At 39.5% G+C, this 18,820-nt stretch overlaps 1 protein-coding gene across 3 annotated transcripts in view; it reads right to left on the bottom strand.

Moving 5' to 3' along the window:
- The window catches only part of whrna (whirlin a), a 172,025-nt gene that overhangs the window by 91,025 nt on the left and 62,180 nt on the right, over nt 1-18,820 (bottom strand). For all 3 annotated transcript variants that reach the window (XM_030742695.1, XM_030742694.1, XM_030742696.1), the window contains exon 2: nt 1,450-1,668. In XM_030742695.1, the coding sequence (XP_030598555.1) occupies nt 1,450-1,668 (219 nt within the window). The remainder of the gene's footprint in view (nt 1-1,449; nt 1,669-18,820) is intronic.

The raw sequence follows: 18,820 nt of genomic DNA on the forward strand, positions 1-18,820 counted from the left end.
AAAATGATCAAAGTGAATTTAAGGTTTACTATAATTCAGTCTGCATTAGTTATGTGCTGAGCACTGCTGTATCGCCAGCCTTTAGATTATAATTAATTAATTATACTTCACTCAGAGAGGCTGAAAGCAGCAATAAAGGCAAGAGTTACCCTGCATTATGTCGCCAGCGAGAAGGGAAAATATGAGCCAAAAGGATGAGCGACAAACATTTCATCTCACTTTATATATATATTTTCTATATTTTTTCTAAAAATTCCAGCCTTGGTAATAAAGTTTCTGGGTCATCTGAGTTTATACAGCCTGTGTCAAACACCACAGCCAGAATAAAGTATCTACAATGCGCTTTGGGACACTTTCGTTTCAATACTGCAGACCTATGTCTAAAATATCTGCCATCACATTATTAAATGTGCACTGTAAGTGCAGCCAAATCCTCTGATCCTATTCTCTTTTCCTAAGACCACATGAATCCTCTTGCTGTTTTTTGCTGAGTTCAAGCAAAAGTGACTCCGACTGGGAGGAAAACATCAAGTTGTGCCTCAAATTATTCAAGTAAGAGTTAAACAGAGTGGACATTCGAGCCCAAAGAAAACAGTCCTGCCTCAGAGTGAAAAACCTTAACTAAAATGAATATTCCCATCTCAGCCTTAAAGCTGGCTCACAGCAAGAGGTCTTCTCCATGGGAAAAGTCTCCGCTTGTGCCACTGGGGGAAGTTGGAGAGGATTTGTTTTTGTGTGTGTGTGTGTGTGTGACATCTATAAGACTGTTGATGATTTATGCATAAAATGCTTTTAGATTTAGTTGCTTACTTTAGCTCCACATAATTTAGCCTTAGCATACTTTATTAATATTTTTCCCTACTTTCAGAATTTTAAAGAAATGTAAGATATTACTGCAGCAAACACAGGAATACTTGTAGATCTGCAATCATGTCTGTACTAAGTTTGCTGGTCCAGGACTATACCTATATGTCTGCACAACATACATGTGGACATCTGACTTCTGCTGCTTAAAAGGGTGCACTGGACTATCTATCTAGAAGTTATTTGGACACCTGTGTGCAAGACACTGAGAGGTGACCAGTTAATTGTCCATTTAATGCAAAGTTTCTCACTGGAAGTTGTTGCTTTCGAAGCATAATGCTCTTGTTGTTGTTGTCAGTGTGTACTGTCCAAAGCACTAATGTTAAGAGGATGTTAAAGTCAGTCTGGTTTCTCTCTGACCATCTGAGAAACTCAAGATGCTCCTAAAGATGCTTTTGGAGGTTTCTCTCCTCCAATCATTGCATGTAATGTGGATAATAACCTTTCTGCAAAACTGTTAAAAGTACAATAGTAAGAGAAATAGAAACAGAAAGAGAAAGAGATGGCTATTTTTTAAACTAATTAATAAAAAAAAATTTGCTATGTTGTTCCCCTAGTTGAGTGTTTTGCATGTGATATCTCTACCTTCTTCTCATCCCCTTCCTGTAGTAGCTGCATGTTGCTTCGGCGCTGGCTGTCACTTCTTCTCAGGGTGGCGCTGCGATGCTCAGGCAGGTCAGGAGGAGGGGACACGCTCCGACCCTGAGGGTCAACCCAGGTGTAAACGTGGTTGGTGACATAGCCGCCTGGAATTCGCCCGACAGAACGCACTGAGAGGCAAAGCTTTTTACTCCCCTTCAGCACCTGAGGAGAAGAGAGAGGAGAGTGGAGGAGAGTGAACTGAGGCCTTATGACAAGACCAACTAAAAAGAAAAAAAAATGAATTTCTCAGAATATGCTTGAGTTGAAAGAGCAAAGTGTGCTCACAAATCTACACCTGAGTCAATTTAATTTGATTTGACAAAGCCAAAATATACTCCCACACACAAACAAGCATGAACATAAAATCAGTGTAGCAGCAAATACTGAAGTCAGAGATGGCACTAAAAATCAAGCTGAAACGAATATTTGGTAGAAAATTAAGGATTACAAAAAGAAATGACCAAACAGCACCCGCACATCTACACACAAACAACAACACTTCTAACACATTTCTACTGAAAATTGCTGTTGGCTGTGCCTCATTGCCTTCTGATAGCTTGCCATATGTGCAATCCCTCCGCAGATCGATGTATTCCCATGTGCCTCGTGGTCTCGAGGAATCAAGCCGAATACGGCTGAATCTCTTAATGATCAACAAATCCTTGTGTACCACCGACATAAAAGAACTCTCTACTTTAACTTCATACTAATGATGCACACACTGTTGATTCTGAAACAGATATTGCAACAGTTTCAAGATTTGTGAAACACTGGCTCAGTGCAGAGTTGGAGTCTGACACTGTCACAACAAAGACCACGCCGCAATGTGGTAAAAGATTTCCCAAAGTTCCTCTTTGTCAGGAATCCAATTTAATTTGTTACACAGCGTCCCTCCATTCTCTTCTTTAGTGAGCCACAATTAAGCTGCCCCTCCCATCAATCTTTGTTCATTTGTCTTCTCACTACAGTTCTTGCAAGGAACTACTAAACGCTTCTGTTGAAATGCCCATTAACATATGCTCCGAGCAACAACTAAAATCATTACTTGTCAGAGTGCTGCGGATTGCAGCGGCGGCCCATCTCTTTGAGCACAACAACCCAGCTGAATCAATTTCACAATTCTGATTTGTGCTGAGAGATAATAACTTCAATTCTGAGGCAACAAAACCCTGTCAGCAGTGACGATGCCAGATTGTACTGCCATGCCTCTCAGCACTCTCTCCCTCTTTTCACCTCCTGCTCCCTTTCTGGGCAGCATCAGTGCAGAACTGCAGATAAACATACATAAAAGATAAGTTAAGCAACGCATGAGCTGCTGTCTTGCAAGTTGCCTTAAAGCTAAAAGGCAAGAAAAGGTAAAGGTTTTCATATAAAATGCAAATAAAACCACAAACAGCAGGAAGTAGAAAGGGAAAATTGCATGTCTTCTTGATTAACTGTGTCAACTCTGACTGTGGTAATGAAAAAAAAAATCTTGATTTGAAGAGTGCATATTGTTAGGAGCACTTGAAATGTGTTGCATCCGTCTGAACCAGCAGACGTCACCAGGGGGCCCTGGGGAACCAAAACATAATCACAATGGCAGTTTGCAGGTTGATGTTTAAAAAAAAAAACTTTTTTCATAACAGATCTAAAAACGTTTCATTCACTGTTTAGCCGGCATTGCTGAGTTTCACTAAAGTCCATCAGTATTATGACAGCACAAAAACAGTGAAGTAAATTCATTTTCCTATACCACCTGCAAGCATGGTGAATAATGTAGGACATTACTGCAGAACTGGGGCACAGCCATAATTACAATTACAGTTATTACAGAGGAGGACAGAAATTTGTATTGCATGGTGATTATATCACTGCAGAATCTTTGAAAAATGTATTCAAAAGACTCTGAATGCACTGCACCATCCATAATCTAAAGCAGTTAATTATATTTGCAAAAAAATAAATTTTAAAAAATGGTGTTTTGGGATGAGGATTTCTGCATTACTCACAAAATGTGGTGTGACTTTCATCTAAGTCACAATTATAACCAAACAGACTTTAACTAATATTACAACACACAAATGGCTGCACTCCTCATGTCTTCATTAGCACACTGAATAATCACACAAAGAGCAAGTTGGACAAGTATGTGAAACTCTGTGCTAAGCTCTGAAAGCAAGCTGTGCAGCTTGCTGCGTAAACTATTGTCTTACATGGCTCCTAATATTTATGTTAGGAGCCATGTAGAGCAGAATGTGCCATCCTGAAAGACACCAAAAAAGCACTGCTATGAGCTCGTTAGTGATAAATGTTAAAATTTTTGGCAAAAACGCATGAGCCTATGGGCTGGAGGGAAAAAACGTACTGCACACCCACACCAAAACCTTCGCCATACTGTAACACTGCAGTCACACTAGGGCAAACAGTGGTTGGAGTCACAAAAATTATTGCAACAGTGTGCAATGAACCTGCGATTTTGTTGCCTTTTAAATAGTTGCTTCAAAGACGGGCACTAGGTGTGCAACCACTCGCAGTCAGTTGCCATCTTCAAAGTGACTTTGGTGCATCGAGACAGAGATAAAACAGAAATGCATGCTAACAGTTTGAGGTTGAATGAGTCTAAGTAGGCAATTAAATGCAATCTGTTTGTAATAATATGGCAATTAACAGTGATAAATCAGTGAAAATATCAAATCTGTTGCCATAGGTTGCAGTTCAGTTGCCATCTACACATGCAAGTTCACATTAAACAGAAATTCACATAAACTACTCCAGAGTCCAGCCAGAACCTCATAGATTAGAAACAGAAATTCATCCACAAATAGAGACATAGTTGCTGCAGGATAGCAATTTAACTGCAAAAGGACACAGGTGCTCAGTAGCCTTGTTTTTATATAGGAATATAATTAAAATACAAACATGCAGCAACCAGCTGAATTGAGATACTGTATGTCATAAATCTGTTGTGCTCATCATTGCAGACTGACTTAGATTGACTGCAATTTATTGGAAATATCTCTGCATTTACTGTATAAATTAGACAGCACTTATTTACAAACCTTCACCAATCTGTTTAAAAGTTACTGCAGTCAGTCTGAGTCAGACCACAGCTGTTTGGAGACAGATTGCCTCCTACCAGGCAACCTATGCAATTGCCTTGCAATCAAAAGATCAGAAAAATTTGGTTGCTGCAACTACTTGCAACCAGTCAAAAATGTTTACTGCAATCACAGATTTTTCATAGCTGCAAGAAGGTTGCCCTTCAGTGTGGCTATTTTAACTTCAGCTTGGTGACATTTTGGAGCTGTTTTTCAATGTGTTTGTTTCATAAGCTGCTACAAAATCCCTGTTTGCTGTAGGTCCTCCTTTCGCAGCAACAACCTCCAAGTTACTAACCTCAAGTGTTTAATTATCTGTCCAGCATATAAGTGATTATTCACTAACAGTTAAGACAGGGCAGGTCCAACTGCTTGTTTTTTATTAGCTTAGTTGGACTTTGTTTGTGGATCACTGTGACAAAGATGAAGATCCTAATTCAAAAGGTTTTGCAAAACTTTTTCTTGCAACTGTGACACAGTGTTCTGGGGTTTTTGCAGTGATTGCTTGGTCCAGGGGTGGACTGGTTTCTTTTGCAACCCGCATGCACACAGCATCTTTTTGATTTATAGCTCCAAGCAGGCCTGATCATTGTGTGTGCTGGTCTGAGAATCTTGACTGCATTTAGAGGAAATAGAGGGCGAAGGCAAAATGAGTAGTGTTTAGACGCATTGAGAAGAGGGAGAGCAGGGCATCGGGGCAACATGACACACAAGGAGAAAAAGGAACGATGGAGGGTAATAGAGGTAGTGGTGGGAGGGCAGCAGGTTTAACAGGCTGCCTCATCCTGTGAATAAGAAGCAGTAGTAATCAACAAAGCAGCTGAGGTACACTGGTTCTAATGCCTCATCCCTGGATGAAAGTGCTGATAGTGACACTGGGCTGATGAAGCTCACCACTGCTCCCGAAGCAGAACAAAAACCGTTAGGAAAATAATGGAATATATAGCAGCGGATAATCGGAAATGGCAACGGCAGGTGAACCGCTTTCAAACAATACCGCACTCTCATGAGAGTCCAGGCAATCCATTTCATACGCAAAAGCTTACTGCACAAAGCCTGGCTGCAGAGACCAGCCAGTTCCATCTTTTAGAAATGCATGGACCTGTACTGCAGGAGGTTTGTGTCAGGAAAATTACTGACTAAGTAATTACTTAGGAGGCCTGAGGAATCAAACCATAAAGCCTGGTTATATATAGCGATTAAATGGTCCCTGTGGTATTCTAAATAATTTTGAACTGGGATAGCTAAATCTTCAAAAATACCATAAACAGAAATCATTTTATTATGTTTTATGCCTCTTCTATGCCATAACTGCACATAACTTGTTCTATAAAAGGTACATTTACAGATTTAGAGATATAAATGGATCTTTATCAAGTTCTTGCAACATCACCTCAAACCAGTTTAGTAATACAGACGCACAAAGCTAAACCACACAATAAACATGGGGAGATAAACAGTGGGGTCACAATTAAACACTTTTCTGAACTTTAACATGAGTGCATTATACCTTTAATAAAATTATGTTATTTTAAAGCATAAGCAACATCAACTATATTCTAACAGTATTTCATGGGGTGCAAAACTGCAGAGAGAGAAAAAGTGAAAGAGTAAGATGTGTGCAAGCTGATGAAGAGACTAATATAAGCTAATGCTATCTGACACCAAGAAACAGTAATGTTATTCATTTAAATAGGCCTGTTTTTTTTTCTTTTTAAAGACAAAACTAGGTTATTGTCTATAACTCTGTAATAGACTGGTGTCCTGTCCCTCGCTTTTCACCCAGTGACTGCTGGGATAGGGACCAGCCCTACCATGACCCTGAATTGCTTAAGCAGGAGAATAGATGGCTGAATATTTAAAAAAAAAAAAAAGGATTTCATTAACAAACCTACAAAATATTTCTTTAAAGCCACCAAATCTTACAATAAATTTATAGCGAAACACTTTGGGCCTCGAATAGAATCTAAGTTACTGCAATAAAAAAATAAATAAAAATCTATGCTTTTTTGGGAGTTCATGAAAGATGAATGTAACCAATGTGCTGTCACCTGCTGGTCATGTGGTTTAGTTGACTTGAGCGTTTTGGCTATTGCCTTGTTTTTGTGTGTTTTTGTTAAATCAACATCAAAAGCGAGTGGTGCAGCTGACATTTTTACAGCAGCAACTTACCACAGAAAGGTGGCTACATTGTGTGCCTTAATGCATACCCTCCCATTAACCCTACCCCTACCCCTGCAAACAGAGAGGTCGCCCCCTGCTGCTCATTAGAAAGAATGCAGGGTTCAAGTGTCACTATTCAGACCCAGAAGTTCTTTTATAAACAGTCTGTGGTTCGGATAAGGTAACGCTGATGTAGTCCTTTAGTCTTCTGCTAAATTTATTGTTTCTTTGGTGCTGGCTGATGATTTGGCTCTAAGCGATTAAGCCAGTCAAGGCTAATTTTTCCAAGTGATTTGACATGCTTGAGAAATTATCATGATTGCATAACCACATCCACAGCTGCGTGCAAGCGCGCGCGCACACACACACACACACACACACACACACACACACACACACACACACACACAGCAAAAGTACTATAACCCATAGGTAAAATGTCTTTCACCATTTTATTTAATGCTGTCAGAAAATATCTAAACATCTGTCAGCCATAGGAGATTCCTTGTTTTTGTTTATTTCTTTTACAGAACTCAAACAGCTCTGTGCACCCACTTCTACGCTACCACTAAGAGCACTAATTATTTTTAAAGTTCACATTTTACTTATTTATTTCTGACATAACTCCAAATTTAAGTATTTCATATGTATGCTCCCGGTGATAAATCATATTAATCCCAGTTCATCACTGTGCTGTTGACTTTATCGCTTTAGGTTAAAAAAAAAAATCTTATTTTCAAAAAATCCTAACAATATCCTGTGCACTGGTAAAAATCAAGCATATGCTGTCAGGAATTACATAAATACAAACAAACTTTTGACATATAAAGGCTTTTATGCTTTTAATTTTAGGGCCCTCTATAGGCTAGGCCTCATGGGTAGATTGCTACCCACGCCTGGTATATATTTCAGAGTGATCATGTGTTTGTAAAACCCTGACAAAGACTTTAATGGCATTTTTTTGTTTTTTTTTTGTTTTGCTATATCCCAGAGTAATAAATGAATAACATTACTTAACTTGAAAGATTTTCAATGATTGTTCCTGCAGCCCTTAATATTTAGATTTTCTGTGTGATGGAGCTTTTGGAGCTGACCTCTCTATTTTCTGCGGTTTCAATATTTTGTGCAGCCCTGCAAAAAGTCAGTCCCGGTGGAGCCGTTTGGAGCATGATGACTTGATTGCCTCCTTTGTTTTGCTTCTGCCAAAGGCCTCAAAGACAGCATAGCTGCTTCTTGCACGGAGTTCTCTAATCTGCCAAGAGGTATAAAACTGTTCAGTGTGAAAGAACAGGTTTAGAACTGGGTGATCATACCTGCTATAATTTTGATCTTATCAGGCTTTTCTGTGATGACTGTATCTAGAATTTACATGTTGAATGTGTCTCCTCAACATAAAAACCTGGCATTACCACTATTTTCACAAGGTCATAGACATTTAGATGTTTCTTATACCCACTGCAGAGACATGCAGCACTTTGAAAAAAGTTACATTTTATTATAAATTTAAATATATATTAAATAAATTGAATTAGCAGTTAACTGTAAAGAAGTGACTGTCCGATAAAATCCTAACACAGTCAGTCAGTCACATAAATACACACTTGACGTTACCCCCAGCAGCGTGGATGAATACCACAGACATGCTGTATGATGCATCATCTTTAATTTCCTGTTTACATGTGCTAACTCATCAACACTGAAGATGCAGCAAGATACAATTTATTGTAAATTACAGACATGTTCTTGGCTCCAGCATTATTCCAAGACTGAAAAGGCATCCTGCAGCTGAAGCAGAGGAAGATTCAGCTCAGTGTACTGTAGCCTTCGCCTGACACACAAGAGAAACAAACTAGGAGGCAACTGATCCAGCTTGGTTTGACTTCTTTGTAAAAGCATGAAGTCAAGGAAAAGTCTGTCAGTAGTACGTCCCAATTTAAAAAAAAAAAAAGATTTAAAAAGCTGCTTTTACTTGAATATGAAAAACAACATATGGGGAGTCACGGCTGTGGAAAGCAGCCACTTTGTGTGTCACCAGGGTGCTGGCAACATGGAAAAGTCACTGACCAAAGAGACCGTACGGTCAGGCAAGTTATGAGTTTTGGGAGACAAGAGTTGGCCTATGACTAAAATATGAATAAAGACATAACAGCGATGAGATGCAAATTCCATTTGACTCTAGTGAATAGCTAAAGAAATGAAGCCTCTCTTATAAATAGTTCATGTTTCTAAACTAAAAATTGCTGCTCTAATAAAATATGTCTAGTGTTTTGCACCTGATTTACAAATGCTGGTAACTGGTAATAATAATATTAGTTTTATTTCCATATTTGGTAGGTGTAAGTGTGTAGGGTAAACAGTTAAATGGATTCAATCACAGACTGGCAGCTGGAATGAGGTCTCAGTAACTTTTCTTGTGACTAATAAAATCTCAAAATGAATTCTAAATTCAAGCAGCAAGAACAATATTGATGTGGGGTAACTGGAAAGTTACTGTTAGCAGCCTACCTGCTACTAACAGTAACTTGCACTCGTCAGGGAGGGTTTAAGTAGTGCAAGAAAAAAGTGACTTACAATCTAGAGGCAAGAAAATCAGAACAGTGTGTGCAAAAGTTCCATTTTATTGACCGAAAGGATGTTTGAAGCTTTTCAAAGCTGAACTAAAAAAGACTGAATGACTGGAAATCTGTGAGATTCAACATTCGAATGATGGTCAAAAATAATACCAAGATTCTTGATTCAGATATTGGGGGTTGCTGTTTGCTTTCCATTACCTAATGCAAGGTTATTTGTCCAAACTGGGCTTTTCTGGCTTTATTAACAATGCAGAGTGGAAGTAAGTAAGTCTCAGAAGTACAAAATGAAAAGACAACAAACAACAAGGAGTGTAATTCTGCACCCACATTAGCTGAGAAAGGGCTAGGAGATTAAAATGACTGATTGCTCTTTGCTGGCAATGCTACACTGTGTGTTCATATTGTGTGTGTGTGTTCAATTACTGCAGACCCGGGGAGCTCTGAGAACAAGCGAGCTGCAACAAAAGTGGAATGTGTGTTTGTTTGATGGCTTGCTGGAAATCCGAGCGCGGCTGGGAGGAAAGCGGATCTGTCAGTGGTGTGAATGGATCATAGCTGTGCGGTGTTGGCACAATTTTCAAAGTCCGATATATCAGCTGCATGTGTTTGTGCCTTTGGGAGAATGGTGAAGCGTGTGAGCATTGATGGAGTGTGTTACCCCGATGCTAAGCGGAAACAGAACAAACGCAGGAATCACAAAAGCTCGTTTCCACATCAGTTGAGCCTCTGTCACTCTGACAGGTAGACCCACAATGTGTCAGTTTCACAGCACTCGATACATTTAGTATGCATTACGACAACAACATGTCTTTATGGTAGTAACACTCAAATGGATGCTACAGACTCAATATCCCCATCCCTTGGCCAATAAAATTGGGGGACTATGTATTAAAATGATTTTAGAACCTTCAGTTTTCATTTCACATGATACTGGGTGTTATTTTCTATATTCAATGCATAATAACATTTGCACATAACAGTCATACCTTGAATGCTGAATGGTAAATGCACTGACATTTATACAGCGCTTTTTTAGTCTTAATGACCACTCAGAGCTTTTTTGCTACAAGTTACGCATTTATACACACACACTCGTACTGTGCTTCTATTGTATGCATTCATCTTTATCTGTCACACACACAAATATATATATATATATATATATATATATATATATATATATATATATATATATATATATATACAGGCTGTGTGCCTGCTACAGTATGTAAAGTTACCTGTCAGCTGGAGGAGGCGAAAATGGTGCTGTTTGAATCGATACTGTGGCCACAGAGCATCTAATCTTATAGTAATTTTCAGTACTGAGTTTTTGACAACCCTAAAAGTGTTGGGGGGGGGGGAATTTTTCAAAACTTAAAGCTTAAGAGCTTTCAGTGCATATCAGTATATTACACATAATTTTATATTCGTAAAATGTATACTGAGGAGGAAAAAAAATCATAGAAAGGGGATCCACTTGTCCCAGCTCCCTATAATTTCCACCCATGCTTATATTAACATGACAGTTCAAAGTGGGAGATGGGTAGGAGCTGGCTGTAAATGTATTGTAAATTAACTAATCTAAATTTTATGTGACAGAATGTGTAATGTTTTTTCACTCACAGGATGTAAAGCTTTTTCCTGTGTGCTGAACAGAGCAGAAGGAGAAGCAACACTGTTTATAACACTGTTTAATTTTTTTTGGGTGAAAAACAGGCTCTGAAGAACTGTTAAATCTAAACACAAATTTATTAAGTTGGTAATGATAAAGTGAGCTGAAGCATGATCATTGCTGCTATATTTCCACGTGGAAAAAAATCCCAAATATCCAAAGTTCAAACACAATACCCATCTGAAGAATGAAGATCCAAATATTCAGAGGCTCACTCTCAAAGGTCTCAAGAGGGTCCTTTGGGTTGTCTTTTATCAGACTCATATCTTTCTTCTAGTGGTTTAAAACTTTGAGTGTAGTGGTCTGCCATGTGTATAAGCCTACAAATGCACATTTGTTAGACATATGGAAGCAGTTTAGGCTCCAAATGAAGTAAACACATCAAGGATTAATGAGTAATTGACAGGGCTGCAAACACAGAGACTTAATGGAGCCAAGTCATCACTCACAGGGATTTGCCAGAGGAAAACATTTACAATGCTCTGCCCAAGCCATCTCCACTAATCCTGCTATTCCCTAATCCATCTGTACTGTTTTTTTTATTTAATTTGAATAAATAGCTTCAGCCACCTGCATATGCATGCACTTATGTGCACATCTCTGCAAGATGCATACAGAACGATCTGATAGTAAACATCTTTTTTTTTTTTTTTTTTTTTTATTAAAAGGGATTTCAAGACCTCCTACCTGTAAACAGCAACACTTAAGCCTAATAGGAGGATATGTCAATGGCTAATAAGTTACAATTATGCAGTGATCAACATGGACACTGGAGTGCTTGAAATTGTTCAAAGACAAAGAAATGTCAAGATGCCAAGAGTTGCTATGGATTAATTTACCCCCCACTTGTTCCTTTAGAGCACCTCATTAATCAACCTCACCTCCTATAGTTCCTCTCCTCCCTTCCACATCTCTTGTATTGAACCCCATATCTTTCAGTGGCTGTTATATATGATGCTGCCTCCAGGACATAGATGCCCAGCATCTTTCAATGAAATTTACTCACACAGACATAGAGGAAGAAAAAGGGAGAGGGCAGGTAATGAGAGCAGCAAATGTCAATTCATTCCTCATTCTCTGCTTCAGTCTTGCTCTTCATTGCAAATGAGTATAAATTTTCTGTTTGTATCACTGTTTTGTTGTAAAACAATACACTGGCGTGGGGGATGGGTGTAGCAACTGGGGCCTTGCTATGAGGAGTTTGCAGGTTTTCTCTGAGACTCCAGATGCTCCTATATGATTTGCTCATACAGTCCAAAGCATGTTAGGTAAATTGGTGAGTCTAAATTGGCTGTAGGTATAGACGTGATTTCAGTTTGATATCTGATTGATCACTCTTTGCATGAAGCTCAGGCCTTTGCTTGTTCTAAACTGTACAAAAACCGATTGTGTTTCCGCAGGTGACTGCAGCTGCCAAACGCTCCGTTTCCGCCGCTTACACAGAATCAATTAATGCGCTCGCAGATGCACTGATGCACCTCAGCATTAAAACCAGAGATCTGCATGGAGCCATTGGAAAAGTGTCTCGGATATCAAATGGGACGGTTCTGAGTAATTACCACTGCTGCGGCAGGCAGCCTTACTAAAGGAAGTGCCAAGACAAACTGAGCTACAGCAGCGACGACAGTAAATTTACAGCTGGTAAAGAAGTGAAGGTGCTTAGCATAGATTGAAAATGTAAATTAGACAAAATGCATTCCTTCATCAAGCATTTGCATGCCTGGCTACATGATTAAAATTATTATGTTTCAGCCAACATTCTTTAAAAAAGCAAAAACAAAACTTTCCATAGTTTAAGAAAATACACCGTTAGTAAGGCTATTGCCTTGCTTCATAAAATAAAGGATAAATAGATAAAATTATTAATTAGAGGAACTTTAAAGCAGAGAAGATGGATTATAGACTGTTGTATTGCTATAAATCCTTTCAATTTTCTTTACAGTGTAACTACAAATAGACAAGGATGAGACACTTAAGACATTTAACCACTGTGATCAGAGCAACACAGCAATTTAAGAAGAAGAGGGTAGACAGTTTGCTGCTAAAGGACATATTTAACGGCTGCCTTCTTGGCTGAAGATGATCACACATATAGGGGTCAAAAAAGAGGCATCTCTGTCAGTGGGCGGTGTTTCTAACCAGCAGGCTACCTCACTGTCCACAAATGTACCGACATCGTGTCAGACTGAAGGTTTTATTCATCTGCCCTAATTTCTGTATCAGATACTTCTTCAGGCAAGAGAAAACAGCAACTGTAACACCTCAGCAGGAGCTAGTGCATGTCTGCATAGTGTATAAGAGGGTCTCATTACGCACCACTAAACTGTGAGTGGCTTTAAATGTGTGTGAGTATTTTTGTCTGTGTGTGTTTGCCTGTGTCTGCATGTGTGTTTATCTTTGTTTTCAGGCGAGTTTGTCTGCGTGTGGGAAGATCAAAAGACTGCGGAGGCAATAAAGTTTCTACTGTGCTACCTGGATAGGAACTTTTAATGCCTGGGGACCTGACGTGTAACTAACAAGTGTAGGAAGTGGCATCATGCATCACTATACATACATGTATATTGTGCATGAGAATGTGCACTCTTTTTTCTGAATTTCTGCTTACAAGAGATGACTTCTCAATACAAGGACATTTTATCTTTCTTTTGAATCATAGAATATAAATCTAAAGGTGGCTTTGATGCTATTAACCATTAAAGTATGAGTCCAAGATCAAGGTTAGAAACTCCTGCCTGTCAAGGAGAAGAAGAGGAGAAAGACAAAATTATAAGCTACTGATCTTAAAAGCTACTGAGCCAGCCTTTTGCAGGGCTAACACAGAGAAACAGACAACCAGTCACACCTTAGAATCATCCTAACCCCAGTAACAGCATGTCTTTGGACTGTGGGAGAAAACCCACACAAACACAGGGAGAACATGCAAACTCCACACAGAAAGGAGGTGGGCAAGGTGGATTCGACCCATTGGCCATTTTGAAACGGCCATCCTAAATTTATAGCTAATTGGAAAGCAGCATGAAATGAAACACTGATCAGCACTGTGAAAAATCCTAAATAAACTTAAATGGAAAAGATGGAAAATCTACTGTAGTTCTCGTTTATATGATTTGTCTTCCAGATGTTATCATAATGAATAAAAGCATATATCATATGTCAATGGCCTGGACATTCTTTGCTTTGTTTTTTCTTTTCCAGTTTCTGCAACAGGTTGTACCTGGGGGTGGAGTTTGGTTCTGGGCATTCCTCACACCTGTTCCCCATCCCCTCATTCTGGTGGCAGTATTTAAAGGATGGAAGGGCGGCAGGTCCTTGCCAGATTACCGTCTCTCCTGTGGGGTTATTTGGCTTCCTTAGTTAGTTCTGTCATCTGTTGGTATTTACTCTATTCTCCGTCTGTCTAGAACACTGGTCCTTGGGCAAACGTCCATCTCGTTTTTCATCAGCATCTCAGCCTCAGTTACGAGACCACCCCCTCCGCAAGCAAACCGCAGCAGCGGGAGCTGGAGTGGATCCTTCCCCTGGAATGACCTACGCGCCACCGGGAAAACTCAGTGAGGAGACACCTGCCTGCCCACTCTCCATCCCATTACTCACCATCCTGGCCACCTGCCCTTGGACTGTCCCCTCCACATCTGGACATACCACTAATCTAGTAAGACTCACCTCCTCACATTTTCCACCCCAACCTGCCCCTGGTTTTGGCTTCTGCTAACCTCTTTCTCCTCCCTCTGTCTGCAGATCTCCTGATCATCAGAGCTGGCAGTTCCCAGGTTTTTCTGTTAACCTTTTATTCAATAAAACCCCTTTCACTGTTCATTGGAGCGCCTGGTCTGAATTTAGAGTCTGCTACCTTGGCCGTTATAACAATGATGGCTGAGTAGGCCCTGCTATACTTCTCTGAAGTCCACTTGAATCCTTCTGCCTGAGGCGCATGCGCAGTTGGTGCACTGCAATGTAAATTCTCCACAGATGAGCCCGCAGGTTCACAAATAATTGGTGTGCATGCATATGTCCACAAGTACCGTCACATTCACTGTCTAATGATGAAATCTGTGTCACTTGGTCCCAAGCGGACACTAATGGACTTGCAGATGTGTAAAGTATAAATCAAGGCTTTATGGTAGGCACGTTTGATGCCATTGATGCATAGTACAGCATACTGTATGCAAAGTAGCCGTGTCAAACACAGGTAGCAAATTTAATAAACTCATACTACTTAATCAAGACCTCTGACTCAATATTGTTTTTCTCTTTTTTTTTTTTTGTCAAAGATCCATCCATCTTCAGTACAGCTCTGTTTAGCTGTCTGTTATATAGTGTTGCTCTTCAATACTACTGGTAGCAGAACACTCATTTACAGTTAGCATTGCAAATGTGTTCACACTGTGCCTCATCAACTTGGTGCACTCATATAGTGTGCCACCCCCTCAGCAGCTCAAGCCCAAACATCTTGTTTTGCTTCTTCTTTTTGTGAAAGGAAAGGGTTAAAAAGCCATTTCTGAGGCTTTGGGACTCCAACAAACCACGGTTAGAGCATTATACATAAATGGAGAAAACCTGTGGTGGTGGTAAACCTTCCAAGGAGTGGCTGGCCTACCAAAATTCCAAGAGCGCATCTATGACTTATCCAGGAGGTCACAAAAAACCCAGAATCTTATTGTCAAGGGTGGCACAACCAGTTATCTGGTTTAGCAGGCAATTATTTTTTCGTAGGGCCAGATAGGTTTGGATGGCTTGTTTCCCTTAATAAATAAAATCTTTTAAACGCTACATTTTGTATTTACTTGTATTATATTTGTCTAATTTTTAAATTTGTTTGATGATCTGCAAAATACCCCCCCCCCCCCCCCACACACACACACACACACACACAAAATTCAGGAAGGGGGCAAATACTTTTTTTTTTTAACTGCAATTCAGTTCAACTTTATTTATATAGTGCCAAATTACAACAAACAGTCGCCTCAAGGTGCATTATATTGTAAGGTAAAGACTCTACTATAATTACAGAGAAAACCCAACAGTCAAAACAACCCCCTATGAGCAAGAAATTGGCAACAGTGGGAAGGAAAAACTCCCTTTTAACAGGAAGAAACCTCTGGCAAAACCAGGCTTGGGGGGGCAGTCATCCACTATGACCGGTTGGGCTGGGGGGAGAGACAGGACAAAAGACACACTGTGGAAGAGAGCAAGAGATTAATAATACTGTAACTAATGATTGAATACAGAGTGGGGTATAAACAGAATAAATAGAGGAGAATGAAAAGAAACACTCAGTGCATCATAGGAACCCCCCCAGCAGACTAGGCCTATTGCAGCATAACTAAGGGAGGGTTCAGGGTCACCTGATCCAGCCCTAACTATAAGCTTTATCATAAAGGAAAGTTTTAAGCCTAATCTTAAAAATAGAGAGGGTGTCTGTCTCCCGAATCCAAGCTGGGAGCTGGTTCCACAGAAGAGGCGCCTGAAAGCTGAAGGCTCTGCCTCCCATTCTACTTTTAAATATCCTAGGAACCACGAGTAAGCCAGCAGTCTGAGAGCAAAGGTGATACAGTACTATGAGGTCTTTAAGATAAGATGGGGCCTGATTATTCAAGACCTTGTATGTGAGGAGAAGAATTTTAAATTCTATTCTAGATTTAACAGGGAGCCAATGAAGAGAAGCCAATATGGGAGAAATCTGCTTTCTCTTTCTAGTCCCTGTCAGTACGCTAGCTGCAGCATTTTGGATCAGCTGAAGGCTTTTCAGGGAGCTTTAGGACAGCCTGATAATAATGAATTACAATAGTCCAGCCTAGAAGTAATAAATGCATGAATTAGCTTTTCAACATCACTCTGAGGCACGTTTCTAATTTTAGAAATATTGTGCAAATGCAAAAAAGCAGTCCTACATATTTGTTTAATATGTACATTGAAGGACATATCCTGGGCAAAAATGACTCCAAGATTTGTCACAGTGTTACTGGAGGCCAAAGCAATGCCATCCAGAGTAAGTATCTGGTTAGACACCAGATGCTGTTGTTATCTTTGTCCTTCAGAGCAAAGACAGAGCAACTGGTGTAGCCCTCTTTCTTCAACATGCCTGTGAAATAATAAGCAGAGCCCCAAGGAGGTCCCTGGGGTCTGACATCACTGGGAAGAATGGCAGACACACACACATACCTACACTTCAGGTACTATCCAGGCACACAAACATAAAAGGTCTGTCTCACCTCTGTTCTCTCATGCAAGCAGACACACACAAGCATGCACACATGCACATTCATACTGTAAGATACGGAGTAATATGATTTGTGTTATTTTGAGCATGTTTAGCTACAAACTGCACTGCGTACCTTGTTTGATAACTACAGCAGTATCACAGATTGCATTAACGGTTAACAATGAATGGTAAGTACATACAATTGCACAATAACATGCTAACATGCTTGATGACAATGCTAACAAAATGATAACTTTATTAGCATAATAACAGGGACTCATCTGGGATTCAGGCCCAATTTATTATGTTCCAGCTGTCTCAACATATTTATGGACACCAAAACATGGTCAAAGTTTATTGCATGTTTATTTGAGTAGATGAATACATAAATAACAAACATATAACAAGCACCTTAAAAATGCTGCTGTGGCGCATTGAACACAGAGAGAGCTAGGCCCAGCCCACAAGCCAACACAAGTGCTCCTCAATCACCTAATCAAGCTTAAGTTGGAAACAGGAAATGCTGAAATGGAACACAATATTTACCAAAGTATTAAGCATTTTATCATGCCACTGCGACGTAGCAGGATAAAAGGCTGCAAATAATGGACAAAGTGAAAGCTGTAACCTGAAGATGGCTTACAGGATCAACAAAGGTAGCTCACTAAATTTCATACAGAGTATGAAAAATCTGCACCACATTTCATACAAGAATAGTTGTTGAGATATTTCACTCCAGACAAAAAATACGAACTTCATAGTGGAGGGGGATTTCCAAAATTAATAGGATTCATCCTCTGAGAACCATGAATGCCAGAAAAATGTATATGATTTGGGTTGAATCTAAACAAGTATGGAGGATTAAAACTGTTAAAATAAAAAAATTGATTTATTAATCAGTAAACCGAAATGGATTAAAAAGAAGATTCTATTGATTCATCTGTCTATTTTCTTGACAGTTTACCCCACTTTAGATCATGGGGAATTTTGAACCCCCCCCCCCCCCCCCCCACACACACACACACACACACACAAATTACATTCACTGAAAATATAATTAAAAACAGGGCACTGACTAAGGAAGTAAATAATACAGAAATATTTTTAAAAGCTAAAGAACTAATACAGAAAACTTATTTTACATTTTATAAATTAATTAATGGCTACAATATGTGTTAATGCATGTACTAATTTAGTCATTTTTTATTTAAAATTTTGATAGCTTTAATCCTCCATATATGAGTTTCATGTGGTTTACCACAGAGATGGATTCAAGCTACTCCTTTGAAATATGTTAAAATAGGACAAGAGAACAGCAACTGAAGTATGCTATAATACAAGGGCACATTGAACCTCTGTAGCTTCAACAGCATTTGATTTACTGCTCTGCTTTACTGTTTATTTGATTTGGGTTTACAAAAGCAGAATGGAGCAAGGAGACAGCAAAATGGGACAGGATGCAAATGAGTGCATGCGACAAACAGATTCTTTGGGTACTCCGAAATCCTGCGTATGTTCCGTTACCCTGCATTAGCCATGCATCACTTACAAACCTAAGGCTGGAGAATCGCTGTAGAGCTGCATGATTTCCAAGTTTCCAACAACATCAGTCAATTATAAACAT

Source organism: Archocentrus centrarchus, chromosome 12 (genome assembly GCF_007364275.1).
Source record: "Archocentrus centrarchus isolate MPI-CPG fArcCen1 chromosome 12, fArcCen1, whole genome shotgun sequence".
Classification (NCBI taxonomy): domain Eukaryota; kingdom Metazoa; phylum Chordata; class Actinopteri; order Cichliformes; family Cichlidae; genus Archocentrus; species Archocentrus centrarchus.